Source organism: Theropithecus gelada, chromosome 4 (genome assembly GCF_003255815.1).
Source record: "Theropithecus gelada isolate Dixy chromosome 4, Tgel_1.0, whole genome shotgun sequence".
Classification (NCBI taxonomy): domain Eukaryota; kingdom Metazoa; phylum Chordata; class Mammalia; order Primates; family Cercopithecidae; genus Theropithecus; species Theropithecus gelada.
In genome coordinates this window covers 87,091,174-87,118,829 of record NC_037671.1, presented here as the reverse complement: position 1 = coordinate 87,118,829, position 27,656 = coordinate 87,091,174, and the positions used below count along the sequence as shown (strand labels likewise).

At 38.4% G+C, this 27,656-nt stretch overlaps 1 protein-coding gene across 7 annotated transcripts; it reads left to right on the top strand.

The window, feature by feature from the left end:
* Positions 1-26,370, top strand: CNR1 (cannabinoid receptor 1). Of its 7 annotated transcripts, XM_025382624.1 has the most exons (4): positions 1-349; positions 1,861-1,898; positions 18,109-18,251; positions 20,870-26,370. In XM_025382624.1, exon 4 carries the CDS (start codon positions 20,933-20,935, stop codon positions 22,349-22,351), a length of 1,419 nt encoding a protein of 472 aa, XP_025238409.1. In that variant the 5' UTR covers positions 1-349; positions 1,861-1,898; positions 18,109-18,251; positions 20,870-20,932; the 3' UTR covers positions 22,352-26,370. The 7 variants fall into 7 exon arrangements, with proteins under 7 accessions (XP_025238409.1, XP_025238410.1, XP_025238407.1 ...); XM_025382625.1 differs by lacking the exon at positions 1,861-1,898; XM_025382622.1 differs by lacking the exons at positions 1,861-1,898; positions 18,109-18,251.
* Positions 26,371-27,656: the final 1,286 nt, after the last annotated feature.

The following is a 27,656-nucleotide window of genomic DNA, read 5'->3' as shown; positions in this document are numbered from 1 at the left end:
CGGGCGCTGGAGACTGGGACGCCGGCGCGCGGACCGACTGACTTGCTGACCGCCCGCCGGAGGCACACCCCGCTCCACCCCACCCCGCCTCGCCAGCAGCCCGGCGCCGGCGCCGCCTCCCGCACGCTACTCCCTCTGCCATCCCTTGCTTCTCCACTTCTTTTCCGCCTCCGCCTCTTCTTGTCTCCCGCGGCGCCAGCGCCTTCCCTTGGCCCGGGCGGGGGCCTCGGCTCCCTGCAGAGCTCTCCGTAGTCAGTGGGGGACATTTCGTTCTAGCGGACAACCAGTCCCTGAGCTGGGCGAGAGGTGCCAAGGGAGCTTCTGTCCCAAGGACCAGGGGATGCGAAGGGTAAGACCTGGCAGAGTTGCGTTTGGAAATACTTTTTCCGCCTCCCGCCCCCTCGGGTATGACCAGTGTGGTCCCCAAGTGTCCTTCGTGGAGTTCTTATTCCGTGTGAGCGAATCGTGCGTCGGTGTTTACTTAGCTGTATGGCCCCAGCCTGTTAACTGTGATCTGTGCTACTTCTGGAGATTTCTACCATTTACTATTTATTGAATGTGTGTGCACCTGGCTCTGTATGCACTGATGTCTGTCTGTAGAAAATGTGTAATTGTGCATGTTTGAAAAACGGGCGCTTGAGTTGTGCTGAATGCCTATAAACCATATTATCTACTAAGTCTTCCCAGGGAAATACATCGATCTCTGCTGCAAACCTAGAAACTGACTAATGTAAAATAGTAAATGTCATATAAAGAGATGTATGTCAAATAATAAACTTTTGATAAAGAAGAAGCTACAGGAACCACTGCTCTGAGGAAAAACAAATGTCCATGTAACTAATACCTAAAATTGAGTGTTGATGGAGCCATTTAACTCAGAACTAGCCGTTAGATGACTAAAGTTAATGTTGCATTTTTAAAAGACATTTCTTGTTAAGGCTTACAAATCATAAACGGATCACCTCTCAAATACAAATATGTTTGCTGTAATAGACGTGAGAAACTGTCATTTGGTCATTTGAAAGTTTAAAAGCAACATGCATGTTTCTAATTTTAATAGATTGTCTCTCAGAGATTTAAAATTGAACAGATGAGAAAAACAAAAAAGAATGTTTAGTAACGTGTTAATCATTTTGCCTCCCATCTTTTTTTATTTTCCTCCAAGTAAGTGCTGTTCTTGCTTTTGTTGTTGATTTCTTGATATATTAAGCCTCCTCGGGCATGTAATCCAATAAGAGATTAGAACAGATTTACTGGTTTTAAAGGTGTTGAAATATATCTCTATGGGGCCCATAACTTCTCCTCATTTTTATTACCAAGTTAATATCTTTCGAACAAAGGGGGAAATGCAATTTCTTAGAGGAAACTCAGTGGACACTGAGTATTAGTGGGGTCACCATTGACATCAATCTATTTTGCAGAATATTGAGAAGCTCAGAGCAACCAACCTTTAAGGTTCCGGTAGGACTTTATCTGATTTAAAGTGTTGCTTTTCTAATCCTACCCTACTGACAGTTTGCAAGGGAAGATACACTGATTGATTTTTCTCTGTCCCTTTTTTCCCTGGTTCTCCTCCCCCTCCCCTGCTCTCTAACTCAGTTAAGAGCAATTTTATAAAAGTAAAAGGCCATGTAGAGTTTCTTAAGTGAGACAAATTATTTTCTGATTACATCCATACATGAGCAGAAGACATGCCCCTCCAGAATTTTAAACATTGCATACTACAGGCACTTATTTGTAAGCACAATGACAGTTACCATAGTGGGGCAATAGGCTTGATGTTGGACATGGTCTTATAAAACTAATCCATTTTAGCTTATCAGGAGAACTTACTGTAAACCGACTCTTTTTGTTTCAAAGATGTCTCCCACTCCAGGCGAGGAGCGCTCTTGGCTGAGGTATGTATCAAGTGTCTGATGGGGAGAGGTCTCATTGTATTTCTAAGTGTCCATGGGGATAAAATGATGCCACAAGGTGGAAATGCTCAATTCCGGCCTTTCAAGAATAAAATGACTGTGCTTGCATACTCGTTGTTAGGAAAGCAAATTAGATATTCATGCCCCTGAATTTTAATAGCATTAATATATGTGTATGTAAAAAGAATGTTATGACTAGAACCTTAAATAAGCCATAAGTGATTATTATTTAGTGTGTAAAGTTTTAAATTCTGATGAAAAGCAGATCTCACATTGAAGTCGTGCTTGGCTTTGTTTGTTATCCACTGTTTTCTGTCTTTTTCTGTTACCCATTTCCCAGTGGACCATGTTCCTCTCTGTCTTGCCTGTGAGATTGCTCTTCTCTAATAAGCCTAGCTGCAGGATCAGTGTGTTCTTTTTGGCATTTCAAAATGGTAAAATAGTGAAATTGTTAAATGTTACCAAGATGAAACTGCTGGGAATGAAATTCTTCAAAAGAACCACTATATTTGTGGCCTATTTCAGCCTCTTCCAAAAGAAAACTCTTTGATTCGGTTTACCTATTTTCCAAAGAAGGAAGCAGCCCCATTGATTGTGTTGATAAGTGTTTAGTATGCAGTGTCAGCTTATTAATTACTAAGGTAAAGCCTGAAAAACTGTTTCAAAACAGTCATATAACACTGTTCTTTGCTTTGACTCAAAATTAACATTAACCACCGGGAAATTTAGACAGGCTCCTTGATTGTCTTGCATATTAGTGTTTGGAATTAGAATTCAAATACTTTGCTGTGTAAGAATAAACTATTATGAGATGGAACTTATAATAGCAGTTTATAGTTCACCACGCTTACCAAATGTTTCTTACCAGAAAACAGTTGGCCTAATAAGGGATTATTTCCCATAACTAGCTATCCAGGAATGCTGCAAAAACAAGAGTAACAAATTGAATTTGAAAATACCTAATGACACATAATACACAAAATGAAAGATTTAGTTATAGCTTCTTGAATTTATAAGAATTGTGAGTGACAGTTATTGTTTCTTTTATTCCAGGAAATATTTTGGAGAAATCTGAATTGATCTATATTATAAAGTTAATCCAGTCTAATCTAAGAATATACAGTGAATTAAATGCTAATTAAAGCAATGAAAGCATGATAACAGGCAGTAACCTAAAGGACAGGCTCCATCTTACTTACCAAATTCCATGTTAGCTCAGTTGCATAAAGAACATAGATAAGACCTTTCATTCCCTGCTGCAAAGGGTGTCATGCCTCCACCAGTGTAAGTCTGTTTCTTCTATCTTTGTATTTATCATTTTCTAATTGAACTGACAAATAGTTTGAGTGAAACCAGGCTTTGGGTTTAAATGAGTTATAATTCTGCTATTGGCTCTAAAACAGCCTGGACCCAACATTGTTTGAAAGACTGTGCTAGGGCCAGGTTTACATACTGCATATCTATATTTTGAGAGGCAGCCTTCTTTGCTGATTTTTCTCTTATATACTGAAGACTGGTAGAGAACTCAAAGAATAAGAGGAAATCAAAATCAGTTTATATACTTTGTGTTGCCAACATTTTAACTTCATGTTTTCTTCCCTGACTCTCCAGTTCTTTCCTAATCCTATTCTCAGAGAAATGGTAACTTTATATTATAGCTGCCTGAATGCATTTTTGGGGACTTGGGAGATTCAGCTCTTTGCCATTGAATTGCTATTTAATGCTTTGATAAGCATTTAATTCACTACATTTTCTTAGATTAGATTGGATTGACTTTATAAATTCAGATTTTTCCAAAATGTTTCCTGGATTAAAAGAAGCAATAACTTCATGCAGAATATATGTATAATATCAAAGTATATATTGCATAATTTTGGACAACTGGACATATAAACACACTTTTATTTACATGTATAAACATTTTTGTAGATGTAAATCATGACTGAAATAAAAATTTAAATATGTGCCCTTTACACATTTGAACATGTAATTCTGATTTTTGAACATATAATTCTGATTTTAAATAAATACTACAAATTTGGGGAAATGTCTGCATTCACGCAGCTGTGCAGAGGGACACTGAAGAGTTAAAGCAGATAGATATCCACCTTGAATGGAAACAAGGCCGTTCTTGTTTTCTAGGATAGGCGGAAATCCGTGCCAGTGCCATGTGTTCTAAGAATCTTGCAAATATACCAGGATGAGCATCACCACATTTGACTATAATTTTATCATGAACACTGATGGGTTTAAGACAGTTTTTTTTAGCCAATCCTTTTAGTTGTTTATTATTTTTTTTGGAAATTAGGGCTATACAAGTTGGAGGAAAATACAGAAGGTAATTACTACATCTCAGAATGCATATTAAGATAGTTATATTTTTTATATAACATTACAGTGTTACCACAAGTGAGTTAAAACTATAGGAAATTTGTTAGGGGGGCAGGTTTGTAAGGTGGGTGATTTTTAGTGGACCCTGTCACCTCTCTTGCTACTTTTGAAATTGTTTGGTGTTAGAGCAACTTCCATCTCAAACTTCCTCACATGGATAAGAGGTATGTAGGTATGTTTAATATATATTGGTAATAAGAGGTCAAAGTCATGACATAAAGTAGTGTAATTACTTTATCAAAATATTTTTTAAAAGCTTTCCTGGGTTATATTTCTTGATTAAACAAGGTGCCTCATAATGAAAAAAAGTACATTTTTTATAATAGTTTAGAGGACAGTTAGTTGCATGTGTAAATATATTCTTGATCTGGTTTCCATTGATATTTTCCATATATTTGAAGTCTTTTCCATATAGACTAGTTAATAATGGATAACCGCTAATTTAAAAGTGTCACTTGGACAGGTTAAGCTAATAACTTAATCACCATAGAATTCTTGAGATTCCCCCGTAGTTTGCATGGGTTTTTGAGGGAAGAATTGTTTACTCCCAAAACCTGAGCAAATGGGCATGGCAGAGTCATCGAAGTTGTTCTGGGAATACTATGAATTCTATTTTAGCCCCAGCTGGAGAAATGTTCACACCTGCACTTTAGGAAAGCTTTCAAAGTTTTGCTTTCTTTGCTTTATTTTCTTTTGTTTTTGAATATGTAGAGACTGGTTAGATGGAAACCATTGTTTTTGAGCAAACTCTTTTTTAACCCATTGTGCTACTGCATAATATTCTATATTTTTTAATGTTTCCAAAAGTACATTTTGCATTTTTTGAATGCAATAATTTAATTTGCGTTTTCTCTCAACACAAATGGCAAATAATTTTTCCCTAAAATACAATATTTTGCTACTTAATGTCTTATTTTTCCACTCTTATTTGAATTAATTATTTATGAAATTATGTTTTTCAAAATTTATGTTTAAATGAGAGGGTCCCCTTCTTTCCTTCACCATTTCTTTATTCATTCTTTTTTTTTCTTTTTATTTATTTATTTTTTATTATACTTTAAGTTCTAGGGTACATGTGCATAACGTGCAGGTTTGTTACATATGTATACTTGTGCCATGTTGGTGTGCTGCACCCATCAACTCATCAGCACCCATCAACTCGTCCTTTATTCATTCTTTTAAATCATAACTTTAGAGAAGAAAATTGGAATCAATATGAGTCCCGAAAGTTGAGTGAAGTTTTAAGGAGTATTACATTCAAGTTGGTGATAAATTCTAACATGCTTTTGAAAAAACAAATTCTAGTCCAGGCGAGGTAGCTCACACCTGTAATCCCAGCCCTTTGGGAGGCCGAGGCGGGTGGATCACTTGAGGTCAGGAGTTCGAGACCAGCCTGGCCAACGTGGTGAAACCCTGTCTCTACTAAAAACACAAAAATTAGCCGGGCAAGGTGGCAAGTCCCTGTAATCCCAGCTACTCAGGAGGTTGAAGTGGGAGAATTGCTTGAACCCAGGGGACAGAGGTTGCAGTGAACCAAGATCACGTCACAGCACTCCAGCCTGGGTGACAGAGTGAAACTTTGCCTCAAAAAACAAAAAAAAAAAGAAAAAAGAAAAAAAACATTTTTAAAGTTCGTTTTAAATAAATTTCTACTTATACGGACACTTGTACTAGGTAATTCATAACATTGATTTCTTTGGGTCAAGAAGCTAAAAGTGATGTTTTTATTTATTTATTTTTAATTTATTTATTTTGAAATAAAGTCTCACTCTGTCGACCCAGGCTGGAATGCAGTGGCATAATCTCGGCTCACTGCAAGCGATTCTCATGCCACCATGCCTGGCTAATTTTTGTATTTTTTGTAGAGACAGAGTTTCACCATGTTGTCCAGGCTGGTCTTGAACTCCTGACCTCAAGTGATCCGCCTGCCTCAACCTCCCAAAGTGCTGGGATTACAGGCATGAGCTACCATGGCCGGCCTAAAAATGATGTTTTTGATATAGCAAGTTAACCAATATAATTGTTGGTCTTTAAAAAAAAAAAAAAGATCGTTTAGGTACTAGACCGTTGTCACTTGTGTTTGCTTTTAACTCAGCTATGTTTAAAAATAAATCAAATTTGTTTATTCTTTATATGAGGGACTTAATGCCACTATGACCTTAGTATTTTGGTTTATTCCATGGTATTTGGCTAAATGGATCTAATTTTCAGCTCATTGAAATGCATTGCTACCAGAATTTGCTAAATGTTTTCTTTAGCTTTTGTACAAGTTGTGGTGAGCAGGCAGTATGCATGTGAAAAACGAAAGCTAGACAATTTAACATATAACTAAAATAAGTGCAAGACTAGCCAAAGAATTTTGTGTCTCTGCATATGTGGGAATTTGACTTTGGAAGATACACAGCTACTTTTGGAAATGACATCTAATGTCTTATAAACAAAAAAGGAGAAATCTTTGAATTCTTATAGTCCTCAGCTAAAGTAACTAATTGTGAGTAATCTGATCCATTTTTATTGACAAAATAATTAGAGAGAGAACAGTTTGCCCAGAGTCATATATTTAAGTGCTTTGGGATTTATTTCTAAATATTTGTAACTTTTAGGTATTTTTGAATTATGTCCACTATAAGAAGTGTAAATTGCATAATTACCAGAGTCATTCTGTAAAATAATTTGCAGTAGATCTGTATTACTTGGGCCTACAGTAAAATTTTCACTTTAGTTTGTTCTTTCCTGGGTTCATCTCTTAAGGTGTAGTATTTTATGGTTTGGGGAAAAAGAAGAGCAGAAACAAGTATTTCCAGCTTAAAAGAAATAAGCTGACATGTTAATTACTTTTAGGTTTTTCTTGTTATGCTCAATAATCATGGGTTCCTTCACAATGGTGGTGAAGGAAATGGCTTAGCAATCCTATAAAGCTTTGCATAGCCTTTGTAAATAGAATTAGGAGAAAATGGTGTGGAGTTCTTAATATATATCTGTATATTATATCAGTGCACATTACATTTTGAAGCCACTTTCCTTTGCTGGACAAAATACATAAAAAAGTTTCCTGAAAAAGTCCAGAGAAGCCCTGAATTGTAGACTAAAACAAACTGGAGAGGTTCTCCACTCTTAATTCTTGTTTTCTGGCTAAATGACATTATTCTATTCCAAACAGGAATACCTTGGTTATACAGATCTTCTGTGGGAGGTTATTTTATCTTGAGCTGGCTCCCGTAGCAATCTGTTTCAATGATCTAAAAACCTATACTTATAGACTATTCTTTCTTCTTATCTAACCTTAGTTCTTCTTAAAGGTTAAATCTACTTCCCCTTCTCATTTAGTCCTTTTCATATGTCTCCATAATCTTTCACAGTGGATCTTAAACATCAGAATGTGCTAGAATCTCCTAAAGGCCTTGCTAAGAATGGAGATGTATCCCAACCCTAGAGTTTTTGTTTCCGTAGATCTGATCTGGATCCTGAGAATCTGTGTTTCTTCTAAGTTCCCAGATGCTGCTGATGCTTCTGGTTGGGAGACCACCCTTTGAGAGCCACTGACCTATAGACTAACCCCGCATGCACTTATAAACCGTTGTGTAACTTCTCAGACTGGTCTTTCAGATGTACATTATAGTTTCCAGCCCATTAGTACCTGTCTTATTTACTAATTCACTATGTTCACATCACTGTTTCTGAACACTTTTCAGTTCCTGAAATCTCTTAATTCTTAATTGTATCACACAAACCCTAAGAAACCCTGAATGAACACAATAGAACAGCCTCATGGTTTCAATGGCATAAAAATTCTGCACTTGCATCCAATTTGCATACATACTTCTTAATCACAACTACATTTCCAAAGCACATTTTGCATTGCTGCTGAAACCTCGTTCTTCCAGTTCTGTTTGTATGTAATTATTTACATCTTGAAAGCATATTTTTCTGTTTATGTCTTGCATTGTTAGCACACACAGAAAATTTCCTAAGCATTTCAACTAAAGTAGGTGATAAATAAGTACCTAGTTTTTAAAATAATGTCTGAAGGAAATCCTGTATTTACACAATAATAAAAACTTACTTAAAATTATTTTAGTGAGAGAATGATAGGAAGGAAATTGAATTATTTAGAAAGTCACGATGTCCTCAATTTGTGTGAATATTTGAACCAGGATTCATTTCTCTTGTTAAGTATTCCAGTTTAGTCCCTACAATAATAGGAGATTAATTTTCCATTCTTTTCATCACAGAGTTAGGACCGGTGGTGATGATTTCATATTTGGAAATTGGAAAGCTGAATATTTTATAAAATAGAATGAGTTGGTTATTAATACTGATTGTGGGTTCCTGAGACCACCCCTCTTACTTTTAACATCTCTTGGTATAAACGTATTTGTTTTAGGTAGAACTGCTTTCATTTTCTCATTCTTAATTACTTTCTTGAGGCAGAATTCCAAATGTTCAAAATTAATTTTTATCAATATATTAAATTTTCTCAATGCCTTTTTGCCTCAGAAAAGTAATTAGAAATTTAGTTTTTGTAGGCAGTAGTAATAACCCATTTTAACTCTCCATAACATATTTTCCTATTTGTATTTTAATTAATTCAGTTGTAAAATACATAAAATGTTGTAGCAGGAGGAGAAGTTGCTCAACCAAAGCAAGAACTATGTCCACCGAATAGAATAACAAATTGATTCCTGAGGGCTTATAAAAGCCACTCCATCTAGTGGTTGAATTTTCATGTGACTTCTCTTGAGAAGTTGTTTTAGAAACACACTTGCAAGTGGAGAAACCCATTTGGGAACATAAATGCATAATAACGTGCATTTCAAGGAAGAAAAAAGTCCATTATAATAGTAATTTCATATACTGTCTTTAAAGGTCTATCAACAGCATATAATTAAGATTCATTCAAGGTTGTGCATGTCACAAAAGACCTCTTGATATGTCATTGTTATGCGGCTGAACTTTGCAGTTCATAATATATACTCAGGCCGAACAAGAATTGGAATAAAAAGCAAATACCTGATCTTAGCCCATAACTTCCACTTGCCATCAATATTATTTCTATGTGATACTGAAATAAGAGATCCTGGGGTAAATAATTGATGGATTTAATGTAATTTTCCCATTTGGACACTTTTCAGACGGATGTTTGTATGAGACCAAGATTCAGGTTTAATGCCCTCATGATCAGGTGGCTTTATGCCAGAAAAAACTGTCCATGGTTAAAAGCTGTTCTGTTACATTGGATCTTCCATGTTGCTGATGCATACCAACATTTACTTAGTAAACAGGTATTGAATACCTACTCTGTGCCAGGCACTGTGCCAGGCAGAGGACCTATAAGATAGTTCCCAGCTCTCAAGGTGTTCATGGTCTGAAGGGTTTAGACACAATGAAGACAACTACAGGATGGCTCAGCAATGCCCATCACCTCTCCTGGGAGAAAACCTCAAAGCATATAGAGAAAGAGAATTTACACAGCCCAATACTATCTGATGATTAAATATATTCCCTTTGTATGTTTTTATAACCTATTCTACTCTTTCAACTAGGGAAAGAAAGACAGAAGGGTGGGCTGTATTCGAGGCGGAGGGTGGAGGGGAGAACCATTTCCCTTGCTTTCTTGTCCTGACCTATGTCGCTTACATGGGTGTGAAGCATGGACATATTTTGGGGGTCATCTGTCACAGAAAAATGTTATATCTTAGAATATAATGTCCACAATCCTAGGCACAGACTGTATGCCCAATAAAAATGTGTTAAATCAAACATTCGAAGGCCTATAACTTTATATCTGTCAGCCACATTGCTGTAGTAACGCAGTTTTACATCCACTGGGCACCAGGAGATGGTAACGGTCACTCATTTGTTGGAACAACAAATGATGCAGGGTTTATGTAATTTATCTACCTGATTCCAGCCAGACACTTAGGAATGGGCCACAGGAAGTCGTCTTCTCCCTGGTCTAAGAAAACCACATGGCTCATGGTGGGAAGTTGAGTGATTTTGAGTGTTTGAATTTCTCCATATAGGGAACGGATGTGTGAAGCTTTCATTTACTAATAAGCATGTCTCATTCAGACGTAAAGAAGGTGCCCTCTTCATGTCCCACTGGTGTTGTGGAAAGTGTCATTACCATCTATATTCCTGACAATTGACTAATGAAGCCAAGAAATACCTTCCCTTACTTACAAAATAGTGGCAAAAATGACTTAGGTTTTATTTGCCAGTTACCGCCATGAGCACCAGTGACTGCAAACAAGGTGCTAATGCAGAGTTAGGATTTATAGCTTATAGTTAATTGGCATACTTTGTTCCTGAAGACCATGGAGCAAGGATGACTTGCAAGTGCTTTGGGCAGCCCTTTTTGCTGTCAACAGATCATTCCTTCAGATTTTAGTTGTTCACTGTGTAACATTATCATGTGCACATTAGATAATGTGTACCTTCTCCCAAACCAATTCTTCTTCCCTGTCAATGAATGAAAGGGTATCTTATTAAATAGTTCTTGGAACTCAAAGTTCCAGCTCTGCCCCGTCTAGTTAGAGACCTTGGGCAAAGCATTTTTCTCTCTGAATGTGTGGAATAGAGATTGTAATAGCACCCATGTAAATATTAAGGAAAATATGTAAATATTAAGGAAAAATAATGTATTTTTTCCATGACTGGCATATAATAAAAGTTTAAATGTTTCTTAAATGAAAATATTTGGAAATTAGGATTTTCTTTGTTGTGCATTTACCCAAATTCTCTCAGATTTGAATCTGGAGAAATAAGACCTGGCTTTTAGTTGGACTTAATTTGTATGCTTTTGGACTCAAAGAGAAAATATGCCTTCATTGATAGATGAAGAGAGAAGAAACTGTGAAAGGTGTGCTGCATGTAGCATACTTTTCACTCTTGCTATGGACTCCTTGATACTGAACTGCAAAAGTAAGAGCCTATTTACTAGCTTCTACACATTTTGTGGACCAGAATAATATATCACCTTCTTTTAATGACCAAATCTCATATGCAAGATAAAGACAGTTTTATAGAGTATTTTGAATATGGCCATGGCTTTTACTTAATTGAAAACGTTGCATGTTCTCTGTTAGAGGAAGGCTGCTTTAATCATTGCTTTCCAGGCGGGCACAGTGGCTCATGTCTGTAATCCCAGCACTTGTGGGAGGCCGAGGTGGGCAGATCACTTGAGGTCAGGAGTTCAAGGCCAACCTGGCCGACATTGTGAAACACTGTCTCTACTAAAAATATAAAAATTAACTAGGTGTGGTGGCGTGCACCTGTAATCCCACCTTGTTGGGAGGCTGAGGCAGGTGAATCACTTGAATTCAGGAGGTGGAGGTTGCAGTGAGCCAAGATCGCACCACTGCACTCCAGCCTGGGTGACACAGCGAGACTCCATCTCAAAAAATAAAAAAATAATAATTACTTTCTTTACCTAGCATGTAGAAAAGATCTCTCTCAAGAAAAATGCCAAAGCACTCTTAATTGGAGGAAACAACTAAACAGAAGAGCAAAATTAAATAGTAAATGGAATTTGTTATATAAATCAACAAATGATTTTATTTGTATCATTAATTCAACAGGCTTTGTTTTTTTAGCATCACCACATAGTGTCTAACCCAAGGAAATTGCAATACATCATTTTCTTGAGCCCTGAAATTGTTTTAACTAGCCTCTAAATGTGAAATCTTTGGCATATTTCACATCAAATTTGAACAGAAGTACAGTCTAATACAGTCTTATAAGTCTCTTAATGTCTTAAGTTCATATCAATTGATACATTTTTATGAAAAATGTAACACTCATACAGTGTTAGTAAAGAATAGACTAGAGAAAATGGTGCATTAAATAACTTCTATTTTATGTTACAAAATATATGAAGAACTGAAGGTATGAGAGCCAATTGAGCATTACCAATATAATGGAATTTTCTTTCATATGTAGGAAAAGGAGCTGACATTAATATAAGAAAGAAAGATTATGTATTTTGCCTGAATTATCAGGATAATTAAGTCAATCAATCATTTCACTTTGCTGTAGAAGATGAGGGAAAAGTGACCAAGCTTCTTTAATAATTCCAAAACTCTAATGATTAGGTAAGAGTTAGAAAAGACTCATTGCACATTCAACTGGAGTGGAAACATCATTCATCAAGTTATGATGTTGGCCTATGGCATCTGCTGTGTATATTGACAACATGACTTAGACATAATGCAGTTATAAGAGTCAACTAAAATTTCCCCTACTAACTTCAGAGAAATACAGTAGCACAGTATTTTCTTGATCAAATTAGTAGAAAACAGACTTGTTCCCAGAAATGAATGGAAAATAACCAACAAATATATCCACTGGAACTTGCATTCTCTTGAACTCTTCACAAGGCTCTTGAATGAGGCCAGCCAAGCGAACAACAGAACCAACAAAGTAGAAAAACAACAGGTTAAGCAAGGGCCTGGAACTTCTGCATTTGACATCTTGGACTCCTGTCAATGTAGACACTGTGCCAGGCATTGTCTCTTTAAAGCACTTAGAAACTTAGAATATCAGAGAAGTATGGTGGGTTAAAGCAGTCTATGATATATCAGGGAGCACCAGTCCTTCCAATACTTCTGCAGTGTTTTCAGCCTAGAACACATGGAACATTTTAAACCCTTTGTGGTTATACAAATAAAAATAAAGACTCTGGATAAACATTTAAAAAAAAAAAAAAAAAAAACTTTGTGCAGCAGCCATACCCGCAAAATTTCTTTGATGATACCATAGCTTGCTGGCTGATAGATATGGTTTTCTTGGAAGGAGGTAGTGGAGAGGCAGGTTTGCATATGGAGAAATAGACAAAAAGAATAGACGATATTAGTCTAAAAATGGAAGTGATATTTTAAAAATAATAGATTTAACACATTAAAATATTTTTATCTTTACTATGAAGTCATGATTTATATAGCTTACACTGTTAGAATATGTTGGCTATATTTTTTAAGGCAGAATTCTAGGAAAATTCCCTTATATGTCATTCAATCATTCTTTTACTATAACTGTAATAAAAACCAACTGCTTCTTTAATAGGTGCACCTACACATCTTGCTAGAAATTTCCAATTATGATTTTCCCAGTAGCAAACAAAAACAAAATTAATGGCAGCTACATCCCCCAAAGCCTAAGCCATATTAGTAATGAACTCTCAAAGAAAGCTGTTGATGCAAAAAATAATAAGGTGGAAATTACTATAATAATCCAAATGCAGAAATAAAGGAAAGAATTATCAAAATGCAGAAAGCAGTGTTCCTGCCATGATCCCATTAACTGTTAAAATAGCCTGTGCACAGTAGTATTTTGACATTACTGAGATCTTTGAACTACATGAATTCCATGTATTTTTAACTGTATTCTTTAATTAAATTGGCTTATATTGGACAGAAATTACTCTATTATCGTATAACCACACCATGCCCTAGCTTAGATTTTAACAAGCTAGTTTGTTTTAATGAGAGTGTTTGGTTGCATTAAAATGGGAAATTGTGATCACACTTGCAGTGATCTTAATCTAAAGTAAGTCACAGAAACATGTTTTTTGCATTACTGGAATAAGGTATGTGTTCCTTTGTCTTCACTGAAGAAGCTTTATAGCTCTTCCAAATAGTGACTAAATTTTAACTCGTCAGGGCCATGCAAGTAGGCAGACTTACCTAGATGAGCTTTGATAGGAAATAGGGATTTAGTAGCAGGTAGTCTTAATTACTATTGGCAAAATGCCTTAATTTAAGTTTCTATGAGTCCAGAAGACTTAAATATAAGATGCAAAATGGCTTTGATCTAGTTATTGTCAATTCTGAAATCATCACGTAAAATCTAAAAACAGAATGTGGAGTCTGAGGAACTTTGATTCATCTGCAAATCCATCATATTCTAGGCAGTTTACTTAACATCTGATGGCCTCCATTTCCTCATCTGTGAAATGGAGATTGTAAATAAGCACCTAATAGGGTTGCCTTGACAATTTAATGACAGAATATATGTAAAGTTTCTCAAATGGCTGTATATAATAGACATTCAATAAAGGTTCCTCATCCCTCACCCATGTCTATATATCTACTATTTGCTTCATGTTTTAAGTGCTGAGGCAAAAATAAGATTGAATAATTAAGGCAATGAACATTCTTGAGATCTGATTAGTACATATTATATTATTATAATATATTCTTACAATATAATTAGTATATAGTACATAGCAAAGAGCCATAATACTAAGTAATGATAATAATAATACCCATTGAAGACTTACTTTTGTGTCAGACACTGTTTTACATGCATTTATATTCATTTAATTTCAGATCAGTTCTGCGATTTAGGCATTATTGTCATCATCCTCATCTCCATTTTACAGATGAAATACTGAGGCTTAGAAAGACTGATTGCCCAAGTACCATCTAACACCAATCTTGGTCTGCTAACTCGTAATTCCATTGACCAGGTGCTTTGACTGGTTGGAATCAGTGAAGAAAACAAGGAAGATGGTAATATCCCTGCCTTAGCTTAGAGAGACGGTGTACCAAAAAAAGTTACAAGCAAGGGACCTAGACCTGCACTGTCCAGTATGGTAGCTACTAACCACATGGTGCTATTAAGGGCTTGAAATGTGGCCCTCATCTGGGTTCAGTCCTTGCTCTACTACTTACTAGCTTTGCCTATAGCAAGTTACTTACCCTCTGTGCCTTTTTTCTGAAAATGGGGATAATAGCACCTACTTCATAGGGTCATTGTGAAATAAGGGAATTGATATATGTAATAGGCTCAGTGTCATCAGTCCATAAGAAGCTCTCTCTATATGCTTAAAAGAGGAAAATCAGCAAGACTCAGTGGTCTACCTGATTGTAGAGGTCAAGAGAGAGGAGGTGTCATAGTAAGTCCAAGTTAGGAACTTAGGTGACTAGAAGGACTACTCCCAATACCATAAGAAATGTGAAAAACGATGTGGTTGGAGTCCATTTATTGCAGCATCATTTCTAATAGCAAAAGATGATAAACAACCTAAACCTCCATTAGTAGGAGGCTGGTCACATTCATCTAACAGATCCTTAAGGCAGCCGAATGAAGAGAGAGGTTTTATATACTAATATGAAACTGTTCACAATGTGTACTTCTAAGTGGAAAAGAAAGTATGTATAATAATGTTAGTTACTATTTGCTAAAAAGAAAACAAAGAGAGAGTAAATGCATATATTTGTTTGAATATGTGTGGAGTATCTCTGGAAGAGGTAACAAGAAACTTATTCCTTGCCTCTGAGGAAAAAAACTAGGTGGCTGGGATATAGGGATGAGAAAGATTGACTTTTCTCTGTATATCTTTCTTTACCTTTTGAATCTTGAATCTTGTGAATCTAATACATAAAGACAATCAAAATTTCTGATAAACTAGTTTCCAGTTGGAAAGTGTAAAGGGGGAGTTAGTTAATTGAGGGAAGATGGCGTAAGGAATGGGAAGATTACTGGAAGGGCTCCCAGGAGCTACTTGGAGACGGAGGCTCAAACTCTGGTTTTCAGGCTAAATGTCTATTGCATTAATTACTTTTTCTGTCCTCTAATTTTGAGAAAAAGGCTAATGCAAATCACTGTTAAGATACCACCTAATAAAAATTCAACTGCCATTTTATTAGGTTCAGGGAACATTTCTGTGGGAACTCAGCTCTCTGCTATCATGCTATCAGGCTGGTAAACCACTTAAGAAAAAAAGATGCCATTGTGTGTTTTGAAATCTCATTCTAGTTATGGAAATAAATATATGAACTCCTGATTACATGACATGATAAGGCCTGTAATAGAGGGAGGAGCTGGGGAACTAGTTATGGCCAGTGGGAGAGGCTGGTCAGGAAGGTCTCAGACATGGAAGTAGCATTGGCACAAACCTGGAAAGATAAGTTTAGTAGGCAGAGAGCTTGGAAGTGAGTATCCAGATGGAATACGGGGCAAGGTGAAGGAGGAAGGTGTGCAGGTATGATGGTATATTCAAAGAGCAGCAAGTCAGGGTCAGTAAGCCGGGTGTTTAAGTATAGGTGGGAGTTGAAAGGCAAAAGCTAGGTTTGTGGATGTCAGGATCGTGTAAGGAACAGCTCTCTCATACATTGTGACTGTCTTCTGTGTCCCTTTGATTATGGATGAAAACTTCCATATGTAAATGGAGTTGTTTAGCAAACATAAGTTTGCAAAGAGCAAGAGTTGACTCCTGAGAAATAGCTGAACGGTGGGACATATAGAGCATGTTCTAGAAGAAGTGATATGAGAAAGGATATAACAGACAGACAGATGAATGGGGAACCTAAGGATACTCAAGAGTTAACATTGGAGCCAGGCTGAGGTTAGGAACTCAGGAGATATTTTAGATAAAGGAGCTGGGAAGCACTGGGCAACTGGCTAGGCTGTTGGCCTTTGGTCTTTTATTTCTGCATCCTTTATTTCTGTAGCTGCTAGCCTTTGCCCCTGAGACACTGCCCTGACTTGATTGGTGTTAGCAGACTGCACCAGCACACTGGGTGCCTCTGTGTGGCTTATACCCTGGAGCTCCTGCCTCTGGTCCAGTAGGTGATGGCTCCCATCTGCTTTGTTCTATGACAGTTGCAGGAGAGGTGTGCAGAACTGGTTCAGAAGCCCAGACTAAAAAAACCCTCAGTTTCCTTAGTGATGATAGAAGTTATCCATGGGAGATTTGGGGCCCTCAGTTTGGCAGTGCCTCCTACTGCCGTCACAGGTTACAGTGGTCTTGTAAAAGGGTTACACAACCATGGAGGAGCTAAGGGAGCCTTTTGGCTTACCTGTCATATTAGTGCTGAGGGCTCTTTCTTTGTTCATCATTTGGTATGGCATTGCCAATATTCTTGTTTGCCTCTCTGTAGCCAAAGTTGCTTATTGCATACAGCTCATTCCATGAGAGTTTAGATAATTATATAGGCAGCTTCATTTAAAATGCTAATAATCTTCCCTAAGTAGAGCATATTTCTACCACAATTGGATTGGGCAGCTCTCCAGGCTAGATACCTTGATTCAAGTTACATGATCATTTTTTTTATCAGCATTGGAAGAATCCTTCCCCTTCCTTGGGGTAGAAAAGAGCTTCTTGTTTTTGTTCTATTTTGAAATACATATATCCAATCAACCAGCTTATTTGGAACCTTCTTCTGTGTGTCAGACATTCTACTAAATGCTGAGTAGATACTAAGATAAAGTCCCCAGTAAGATCTTCAATGAACTTACTGTCTAGTGGGTGGGAGGAAGTAGTGGAACAGATGCAAACACAAAGAAGTATTAGAAAATCTGGTCAGTACCATGATAGAACTCTGTTTGGGTATTCTGGGAGCCCAGAGAGGGTGTTCATCGCCATGGGAAGCAGGGAGCAATGGCAAGAAGTGACATCAAAGTGATGGGAAGGAGTTGACCAGGCAAGAGTGTAAGGGGCAATGGGAGCAACAGCACTGAGGTGAAGAGCAGTCAATTTGCTGTGTTTATGGAACTAAAATTCATCTGGTGTAGCCCAAGTGGCAAGGCCAGGGCTGGCAAGAAGAAGATTGGAGAGGTGGGCAGGGGCTAGATCATAGGAAACTTTTTACTAGACTTCATCCTGTAGATGGGAGATAGAAAGCCATCCTGTTTAGGGAGACAGGATGTGGAGAGGATTAAGGACAAGAGCCTGAGGGTCAGAATTGGAAAGGAGCTCAGCTGGACGGAAACATAGAAGGCAGACGAGCTTGCATGCGTGTCTGGAAGGCCTGGGCCTGAAAGGGAAACTGCGTGAAAGTTTATATTTGGTTTGTAGGGCAAAGAGATTGAAAGAGGGGAGTCACATAATCAGCATACATTTATGAAGATCACCCCCACAGCTGTGTGGCAAGTGATCAAAAAGGAACAGGACCAGAGAAGGGCAGGAAAACTGATCAGGAAGCAGGGGCCCTAACTCTGGTGAGCAGTGATGATATCCTGGAAGTGGAGGTGGCAGAATGTGGGAAGGTGGGCCACATTTAGCACTTTATGCCTGTTCCCAATTACTGTTCTTAAGAATCATGGCACTAAGGTATTAAATAAAATTATTTTCATTGACTCTGTGTTCTGTGCCTACCTACACTGATGCTATTTATTCTTGCATAAATATCTTTTCCTTGGGGAAGCCCCTTCAGCCCTCTAGACTGGGTATCTTCAGGGCATCCTGTATGTTCCCAGTTGTAGCTCTCCCCATGCTTTCTTTTAATTTCTGGGTCAGCTGCCTGCCTCCTCTGCTAGACCATATCCTTCATGCAGTCAAGGACTCTTTTTTTTTACAGAGTGTTGCTCTGTTGCCAGACTGGAGTGCCGTGGCATGATCTCGCCTCACTGCAACCTCCGCCTCCGGGTTCAAGCGATTCTCCTGCCTCAGCCCCCTGAGTAGCTGGCATTACAGGCATGCCACCACGCCCAGCTAATTTTTTATTTTTATTTTTTGTATTTTTAGTAGAGACAGGGTTTCACCATGTTGGCCAGGATGGTCTCAATCTCTTGACCTCGTGATCTCCCCACCTCAGCCTCCCAAAGTGCTGGGATTACAGGCGTGAGCCACTGCGCCTGGCCAAGGGCAGGGACTCTTTCTTGATGCTGTCAACACAAGTGTCTAGTACAGTAGCTAGACATAATACAAGTGCATAGTAGATGTTCCATAATTTGTTAATACATGAGTAAATGAATTATTAATTCAGATATGTAGGGTCTCTGAATTAATAAGTCATTTATTGTTAGTTCAACATGTTAAAAATTTGTTCTAAAATAATGATTGTCTCTCCCCCCACCTCATACAGTGTGATATGTTTTAGGAACAACAAATGCCAATTAACAAATAATATATTGTTTTTTTTGTTTTTTGTTTTTTGTTTTTTTTTTTTTTTTTGAGACGGAGTCTCGCTCCATTGCCCAGGCTGGAGTGCAGTGGCCGGATCTCAGCTCACTGCAAGCTCCGCCTCCCGGGTTCACGCCATTCTCCTGCCTCAGCCTCCCGAGTAGCTGGGACTACAGGCGCTCGCCACCTCGCCCGGCTAGTTTTTTGTATTTTTTTAGTAGACGGGGTTTCACCATGTTAGCCAGGATGGTCTCGATCTCCTGACCTCGTGATCCGCCCGTCTCGGCCTCCCAAAGTGCTGGGATTACAGGCTTGAGCCACCGCGCCCGGCCCATATATTGTTTTAATGATTACTTTAATTGTTATAGATATCACTCTGTACTTTTAATTTTTTTTTTAATAACTAAAGAAATGAATAGCCCACATTTTAAACCAAGATTTATAAACAGTAAGATCAGTTCTCTGGCTGTTTATTTTGAAATAAAACCAAATTGCTTAGCTTAGAATTGAGGAGCCTTTCCTCTTAGCTGTTCACATGGAAATCCTTGGACACTCTCCGGCCTGTCTCCTGTCACCAGGCACACTTGTGTCACCAACCTGCTTATGAGGGGGGCTATCAGGAGGCCTCCTCCATTGTCCTTCTCCCCGCTGTTAAAAATCTCAGCCTTGGCCGGGCACAATGGCTCCCGCCTGTAATCCCAGCACTTTGGGAGGCCGAGGCAGGTGGATCACCTGGGGTCAAGAGTTTGAGACCAGCCTGACCAATATGGTGAAACCCTGTCTCTACTAAAAATACAAAAATCAGCCAGGCGTGGTGGTGTGCACCTGTAGCCCCAGCTACTCGAGAGGCTGAGGCAGGAGAATCGCTTGAACTGGGGAGGCGGAGGCTGCAGTCAGCCCAAATCATGCCACTGCACTCCAGCCTGGTGACAGAGCAAGACTCTGTATCAAAAAAAAAAAAAAAAAAACAACTCAGTCTTCCTATACGCCTCATTGCAAGTTTGGTCTTTGTGACATTTTTCTTGTTTGATGTAGACATCCTAGAAGTTCATGTCAGCCATGGCTCAGTCCAGACCTCCCCTTCTCTGGGTGAAGGAACTTGTCTTGAGGAGCAGCTCTCCCCACATGGCCTCAAGCTTCCTCAGTTCTCACTAGCTCCCTCCTCCCCGCCCTACATGTAACACACAGATCACACAACTCACCACTTGATTCTACACTGTCTTATTCTTTGGTTGTCTTTTACATTTAGTCTCATTAGTCTGACAAGGTGAGGTCTCCAAGAGTAGTGGTCATGTGACACATCAGTGCTCTCCCCAGCCCCACCAGCACCGGGATACCATGTGTATGTGATAGGAGAAACCAGGTGCTAAACACTTCCTAACGTGACTATGAAATGGACCTTGCCCCCAAGAAACATTTCATTTAGGCCCTGGAGGTCCTTCCTGGATTCACACACTGACTTCAGTACAGAGGGTTTAAATAATGAAAAGATCATATGTTTCTGGTGTGTGTCACGCCATCCCCGAACTTTGGGGAGCTTTTCTCTGAGTGACTGACTCATTTTGCTGACTGAATCTGATGAGGACTTGACCTCCTACTGTTCAAAGACAGGAATGAGTTGCCATGACAGTACATTTGCCACATTTATAGTGTCTCTTTGTTTTTATTCTCCCTGTTTCTCATCATTCAGCTTATTTGTTTTCCCTCCTCTTAGGATTGCCCCCTGGGGGTCACTTTCTCAGTCATTTTGAGCTCAGCCTAATCAAAGACTGAGGTTATGAAGTCGATCCTAGATGGCCTTGCAGATACCACCTTCCGCACCATCACCACTGACCTCCTGTACGTGGGCTCAAATGACATTCAGTACGAAGACATCAAAGGTGACATGGCATCCAAATTAGGGTACTTCCCACAGAAATTCCCTTTAACTTCCTTTAGGGGAAGTCCCTTCCAAGAGAAGATGACTGCGGGAGACAACCCCCAGCTAGTCCCAGCAGACCAGGTGAACATTACAGAATTTTACAACAAGTCTCTCTCATCCTTCAAGGAGAATGAGGAGAACATCCAGTGTGGGGAGAACTTCATGGACATAGAGTGCTTCATGGTCCTGAACCCCAGCCAGCAGCTGGCCATTGCAGTCCTGTCCCTCACGCTGGGCACCTTCACGGTCCTGGAGAACCTCCTGGTGCTGTGTGTCATCCTCCACTCCCGCAGCCTCCGCTGCAGGCCTTCCTACCACTTCATCGGCAGCCTGGCGGTGGCAGACCTCCTGGGGAGCGTCATTTTTGTCTACAGCTTCATTGACTTCCATGTGTTCCACCGCAAAGATAGCCGCAATGTGTTTCTGTTCAAACTGGGTGGGGTCACAGCCTCCTTCACTGCCTCTGTGGGCAGCCTGTTCCTCACGGCCATCGACAGGTACATATCCATTCACAGGCCCCTGGCCTATAAGAGGATCGTCACCAGGCCCAAGGCTGTGGTGGCGTTTTGCCTGATGTGGACCATAGCCATTGTGATCGCCGTGCTGCCTCTCCTGGGCTGGAACTGTGAGAAACTGCAATCTGTTTGCTCAGACATTTTCCCACACATTGATGAAACCTACCTGATGTTCTGGATCGGGGTCACCAGCGTGCTGCTTCTGTTCATCGTGTATGCGTACATGTACATTCTCTGGAAGGCTCACAGCCACGCCGTCCGCATGATTCAGCGTGGCACCCAGAAGAGCATCATCATCCACACGTCTGAGGATGGGAAGGTACAGGTGACCCGGCCGGACCAAGCCCGCATGGACATTAGGTTAGCCAAGACCCTGGTCCTGATCCTGGTGGTGTTGATCATCTGCTGGGGCCCTCTGCTTGCAATCATGGTGTATGATGTCTTTGGGAAGATGAACAAGCTCATTAAGACAGTGTTTGCATTCTGCAGTATGCTCTGCCTGCTGAATTCCACCGTGAACCCCATCATCTATGCTCTGAGGAGTAAGGACCTGCGACACGCTTTCCGGAGCATGTTTCCCTCTTGTGAAGGCACCGCGCAGCCTCTGGATAACAGCATGGGGGACTCGGACTGCCTGCACAAACACGCAAACAACGCAGCCAGTGTTCACAGGGCCGCAGAAAGCTGCATCAAGAGCACGGTCAAGATTGCCAAGGTAACCATGTCTGTGTCCACAGACACGTCTGCCGAGGCTCTGTGAGCCTGATGCCTCCCTGGCAGCACAGGAAAAGAATTTTTTTTTTTTTTTAAGCTCAAAATCTGGAAGAGTCTGTTGTCTTCTCGGTTATATTTTTTTAAGTTTACCACGCTCAGTGAAAAGGTGATTGCCACCGTGATCACTTACCAGTTTGCTAATGTTTCCATAGTTTAGGTACTCAAACTCCATTCTCCAGGGGTTTACAGTGAAGAAAGCCTGTTGCTTAAGTGACTGAACGATCCTTCAAAGTCTCAATGAAATAGGAGAGAAACCGTTGGCTACACAATTGGAAGTCTAAGTACCCATTGAAAAATGCCATCAAATGAGTAATGCCTTTGTAACCACAACTTTCATTATAATGTGAAATGTAACTGTCCGTAGTATCAGAGATGTCCATTTTTACAACAGTTATAGTACTAAAGTAGAGATATTTTGTAAAATGTATTATGTCCCGTGAGATGTGTTACCAGTGTTTATTATGTGCTATTAATATTTGTTTAGTTCAGCAAAACTGAAAGGTAGACTTTTATGAGAACAATGGACAAGTAGTGGATATATGTCAACGAGAGCACTTTTTTTCTATATTATTAACCATGATATAACGTTAGAAATAAACCTTAATATTCCTTCAAATATCTCTATTTAATTTTGACACTGAAATGACCATAAAGATTTATTTTTCTGTTACCTCAACAAGAAGAATTTGAAGACTTCAAAATATTGAGCAGAATTCATTCATACTTAAAAATTTATTAGCCCTGCATTTTCATAGGAAGACACATTATCTTCTGGACTATAGCTATTCTAATGGATTATAATCAGAACGGAAGAGGGAAAACATATTGACTTTTTTGAGCGACATCTCTGACTTTCTTTAGTCTTTAGCTATTACTGGATCTCTTAAGACAGCATGTGTTAATCTTAATGTATATTGTTATCACTGTGCAGTTGCTGTTTACTTGAATAGTATTGTGTTCCTATATTCCAGGTTTAAGTAGATTTCATGCCTGGGTGGCCAAACAACAGTCTTCATTTTTTTTTTTAATTGCAAAGAAGTATTGTCTGGATCAGTAAAATTATACTGTGTGTGAGTGTGAATATAAATGTGTGTATGTGTGTTTCTCTTCTGTAACTGTTAGAGTAATGTCATAAAGTGAGAAAACTGTGACCAAGTATAAACTGTTACCACTTGCTGCACTCTTGCACATGGATTCAGTTTCTAAAGTTGAGTTCTTCCTGTAATCGTATTGATAAAAATACTGACTCTAACCATTCAAAAATTTCACCCCATCCCTCCTTAAGAGATTGGATCAAGTATTACTAAATTGACCTTTAGGAATTACATAAGACCAGTGTTTAGCAAGAAATAATGACAGACATGCAAGTAAGGGCTGTATTTATAGTGTTATTGCTGGGAAAGGAGAGTACTTTGGTTTCTGAGCACCAAATATTGAGCAAGATATCAGTCACTAAAAGGAAGAAGTTCTTAAAAAATAAATAAATAACATTTTTCAATTGTGTGTGTAGGTAGTATGCACTATATACATCGTGTTAAAGTAGGACTATCACACCCAGCCGATGTGGCTAGAAAGGCTGAATCCGACAGTGGATGCGACACAAAACGGCAGTGAAGAGCCAACACACTTGGGATTGAGGTCTAGATATGCTGCATCTATGCTTTGCCTACATGCCCTTGGTGACAGCCGAGCACCCAGCTCTGTCTTGGTAGGTTTGGGCTAAGGAACAGACCTCTCCTTTGCTCGTGGTCAGCATGATACACTAAAGCATGCAGATAAACACAGCTCCTTTCTTACACCCTGGTCTCATACTCCTTAATGGCGCCATGGGTGCTCATTGTTGGGCCTTTTTCCAGTAAGGAATGATATTGCTGAAGAATCTACTTAACCCTGACAAATTGTATTTATAATCTCTTCTTATACAGATAAAACATGACTCCTACAAGGCCCCAAGGTCTACATAGTCTGAAGTGAAGTAGAGAGCTGGCATCTATTTGGTGATTTCTGGCTCTCGAGATACCCAAGCAGCATGATGGGGCAGTTCCCCTTCTTGCAGTTCATGCTCTAAGGCAGGATGTGGCTTGTGAGATACTTTGCATTGTCTGTCTGCACACCTTGAATCTGCCTGCTGGTTCCGTTACTTTACCTCTCTGTCATATGCAGATGAAGGCTCAGGGTGCTAGAGGATTAGTAAGATCTCTTTCTAAAGAAAGGAGAGATTATTTACAAGAAGGACTCACCAGGGTCTAGTTTCCATTTAAGAATTGCCAGTCTTTTGTCCGGCATCATCCTGAATATTAATCCACATGTTTCAGAGCTCACCAGGCAGTACCAATGCTCTTTTCACAGCATGAAGAGCTAGTAGAGATGAAATTCTTGTTATGGTAGAAAAATTTCAGGATTCATTTTTGAAACTGCATTTGTGCGTATGCAATGTAGATTTTATAATGTGTTGTGCTTTCAAGATCTAAATCATATATAATAAATTAAGGGACAATGGGGCTGACAGCACTAAAGTTGGTGCTTATTGATATTCTAAGAAATACCTGTGAAGTATCATCACGTATGTTATACAACCTTCATTTAAAAAGGTTTAAAACTAGTTAGATTCACTTTGACACTTTTCATATCATTTCTTAGCCCAAGTGACGAAAATGTTGTCCCCAATGAATATACTTATTAGAATTACTATTTGTTAATATCACTCATTATTTAGCCCCATAATTAACTCCATTAATTTAATCATCATTTAAATTTAAGTAAGTTTTATAAGGTCTGATATCAGAGGTATCTTACTTTCCTCTGAGGATGATGTGCTTACCCTGACCATGCATTGTACCATCACACATGTCTTCAGAAAGGGCCAAATTCCCAACCTGCTCTTTTTTTTTTTCTCAGAGTCATGATGAATCAGTCCTGGAATGTTTCATCTGGGCAAGTAGGGCTGCCTCCAAGAAGAACCTCTGATTTATTTTGTATGAAATATATGTGAAAGAATATAGATCTGGGAGATGCTGTAGACATCTGTCCTACACTTGAGATGATTTCCAAGCCTCTCTGGCTCTTCGAGTTAAGTCTATCTGGTATTAAATGCCAAGGACCTTTTGCTGCCTAAACCCACTCTGCAGGAAATAGGCCCAATCACCAGATGAGAATTAGGCCCTGAATGAGTAGCGCTCTAGTTATTGTCCTGTTGATTAATATCTGCCATTTCATGTCCATAAAAGAGACCACCCATATCATGCGCACAATTAGATTTCTCACACTCTAACTGTATATTTGTATGATATTTTGAAATCTCCTAAATGCTGGGCAATGGCTATTAACAATTAATTGTCTTGCACTGGCCTTCTGATGAAATGTTAACAATGCCTATTGTAATATAGAAAAAAACATTCTATCTACTGATTTGGGCTGAATGTATGTAAATAGGTTTCTAAAAAGTCAGATGTTTCAGCAGTGGCCTACAAATCAGTAATTTTCAGATGGGAGAGATTCTTTACATTGCTGTGGCATCTTAAAAGCTGTCTTCATGTAAATTGACTGTACTAGGCCTACTGGGGATCAGAGTTCCCAAGAAAGGAAACCTTTTCTTGTATCTGGATTCAAATTTATTTCCAATGTTTCAAGTGGAAAACATGACTCTTTATTGTCTGTAAATCTAACATTATTACTTTTCCTCTTAGAAGAATATTGTATTGTTAGATGTTTGTTGAGCTGGTAACATCGTTGCAACCGCTGCAAAATCTTCGTTAGTAATCTGTATAATACTTTGTATACAAGTACTGGTAAGATTGTTATTAAATGTAGCTTCAGTCGTTAAATTACTATAGCAAAGTAGTACTTCTTCTGTAATATTTACAATGTATTAAGCCCACAGTATATTTTATTTCAATGATGTAATTAAACTGTTACTTATTCAAAGAGAAAACATCTCATCATGTCTATTGTCCAAAGTTACCTGGAATCAAATAAAAATTCTAGATTACCATGAAGAACATAAAATGCCTTTGAACTCTGCCTTATTTCACAGTCTGATGGCAAAATACTAAGGATTTGATTTCTAAAAGATTGCCGAACTAATTTGTTCCTCAAAAAGCACTTAGAACTTTACTTGAAAAGTGGGGACATATTGGATTAATCTACTTATTTTTAACATAGGAAAAACACACAAAAAGCTATTTTTTACACAATAAAGCAGAAAAGGCTACCACACCTTTAAAAAGCATTATTTCATTAAAGATTTAAATGATTCTGCAGTAAATTAAAGCAAACATACCATTCATAATGTGTAAATTAAATTGAGACTTAACAGACATAGTACAATATAAACTGAAAAAATGTATGAGCATTGTATATTTTGAACCCCAGAAAAGAGATAAGTGCTTTTCAACACAGTTTGTAAAAACTCATAATTTCAATTTGAACAATAAGAGAAAATACCTTTAAATTTTATAATGAAGAAAGCATTACCATGAAGTTTAAATATTACTGTCTGAAATAAAGTATGTTTGCAGTCAATTTTGAAAGATTTTATATTTTTCAAGTAATTAAATATTTGAAAATAGATTATATTGAAATATTGAGAGTAGATTATCTTTGCTTCTTAATGACTATAGTCAAAAATTGATCGTTCTGCCTCTTTTAGTAAACACTGGCTAGGTGCACGCTGAATGCTTCCTATCAAAAAGCAAATGATAGGTATTCTTAGCTCTTAAATTTCATACTGAGACGTGATGAGAGAAAGATACTTATTTCAGTGTCTTCATAGAGTATCTTATGACTCAAAAACTAATCCACAATCAATATGTGTTGCTATCTATATTGAAATACACATTTGGGATAATGTAGAAACAAAATCAATTAAGACATGCAGAAACTCCAGTTTGCCTCATGGATGGTTCCAACTGGAAAATTTCTGTAGTCATCTCTAGAATATTCTGTAAGTTTTTCCTGGATTGAAGGTGATACATGTAAAGTTCTTGACTCCATATTGGATTTTAGAAAATGAACTGTACACATCATCATCGTTCCTTGACTCCCTACCCCTGGAATGCTGATAGAAGAAATTTGGAGGTTATATATCTGTTTAGCTTAGGAGGTGAAACATATAATGGGTGGGTCTCTGAACATCTCAGAAATGCTGGTCATTTGTACTGTCTTAACCACTTCAAAAGTTTCTGGGTAACAGTAAATAACAAATACCTGGGCTTATAGACTACATACCTCACTGTGACATATCCAAAAAAAAAAAGGGAAATGACCAAAAGAAATTGACAAATGGGAAGAGT

Bases quoted from the DNA above. Each gene is read 5' to 3' on its own strand.
- CNR1 (XM_025382622.1), top strand. From the start codon at position 20,933: ATGAAGTCGATCCTAGATGGCCTTGCAGATACCACCTTCCGCACCATC.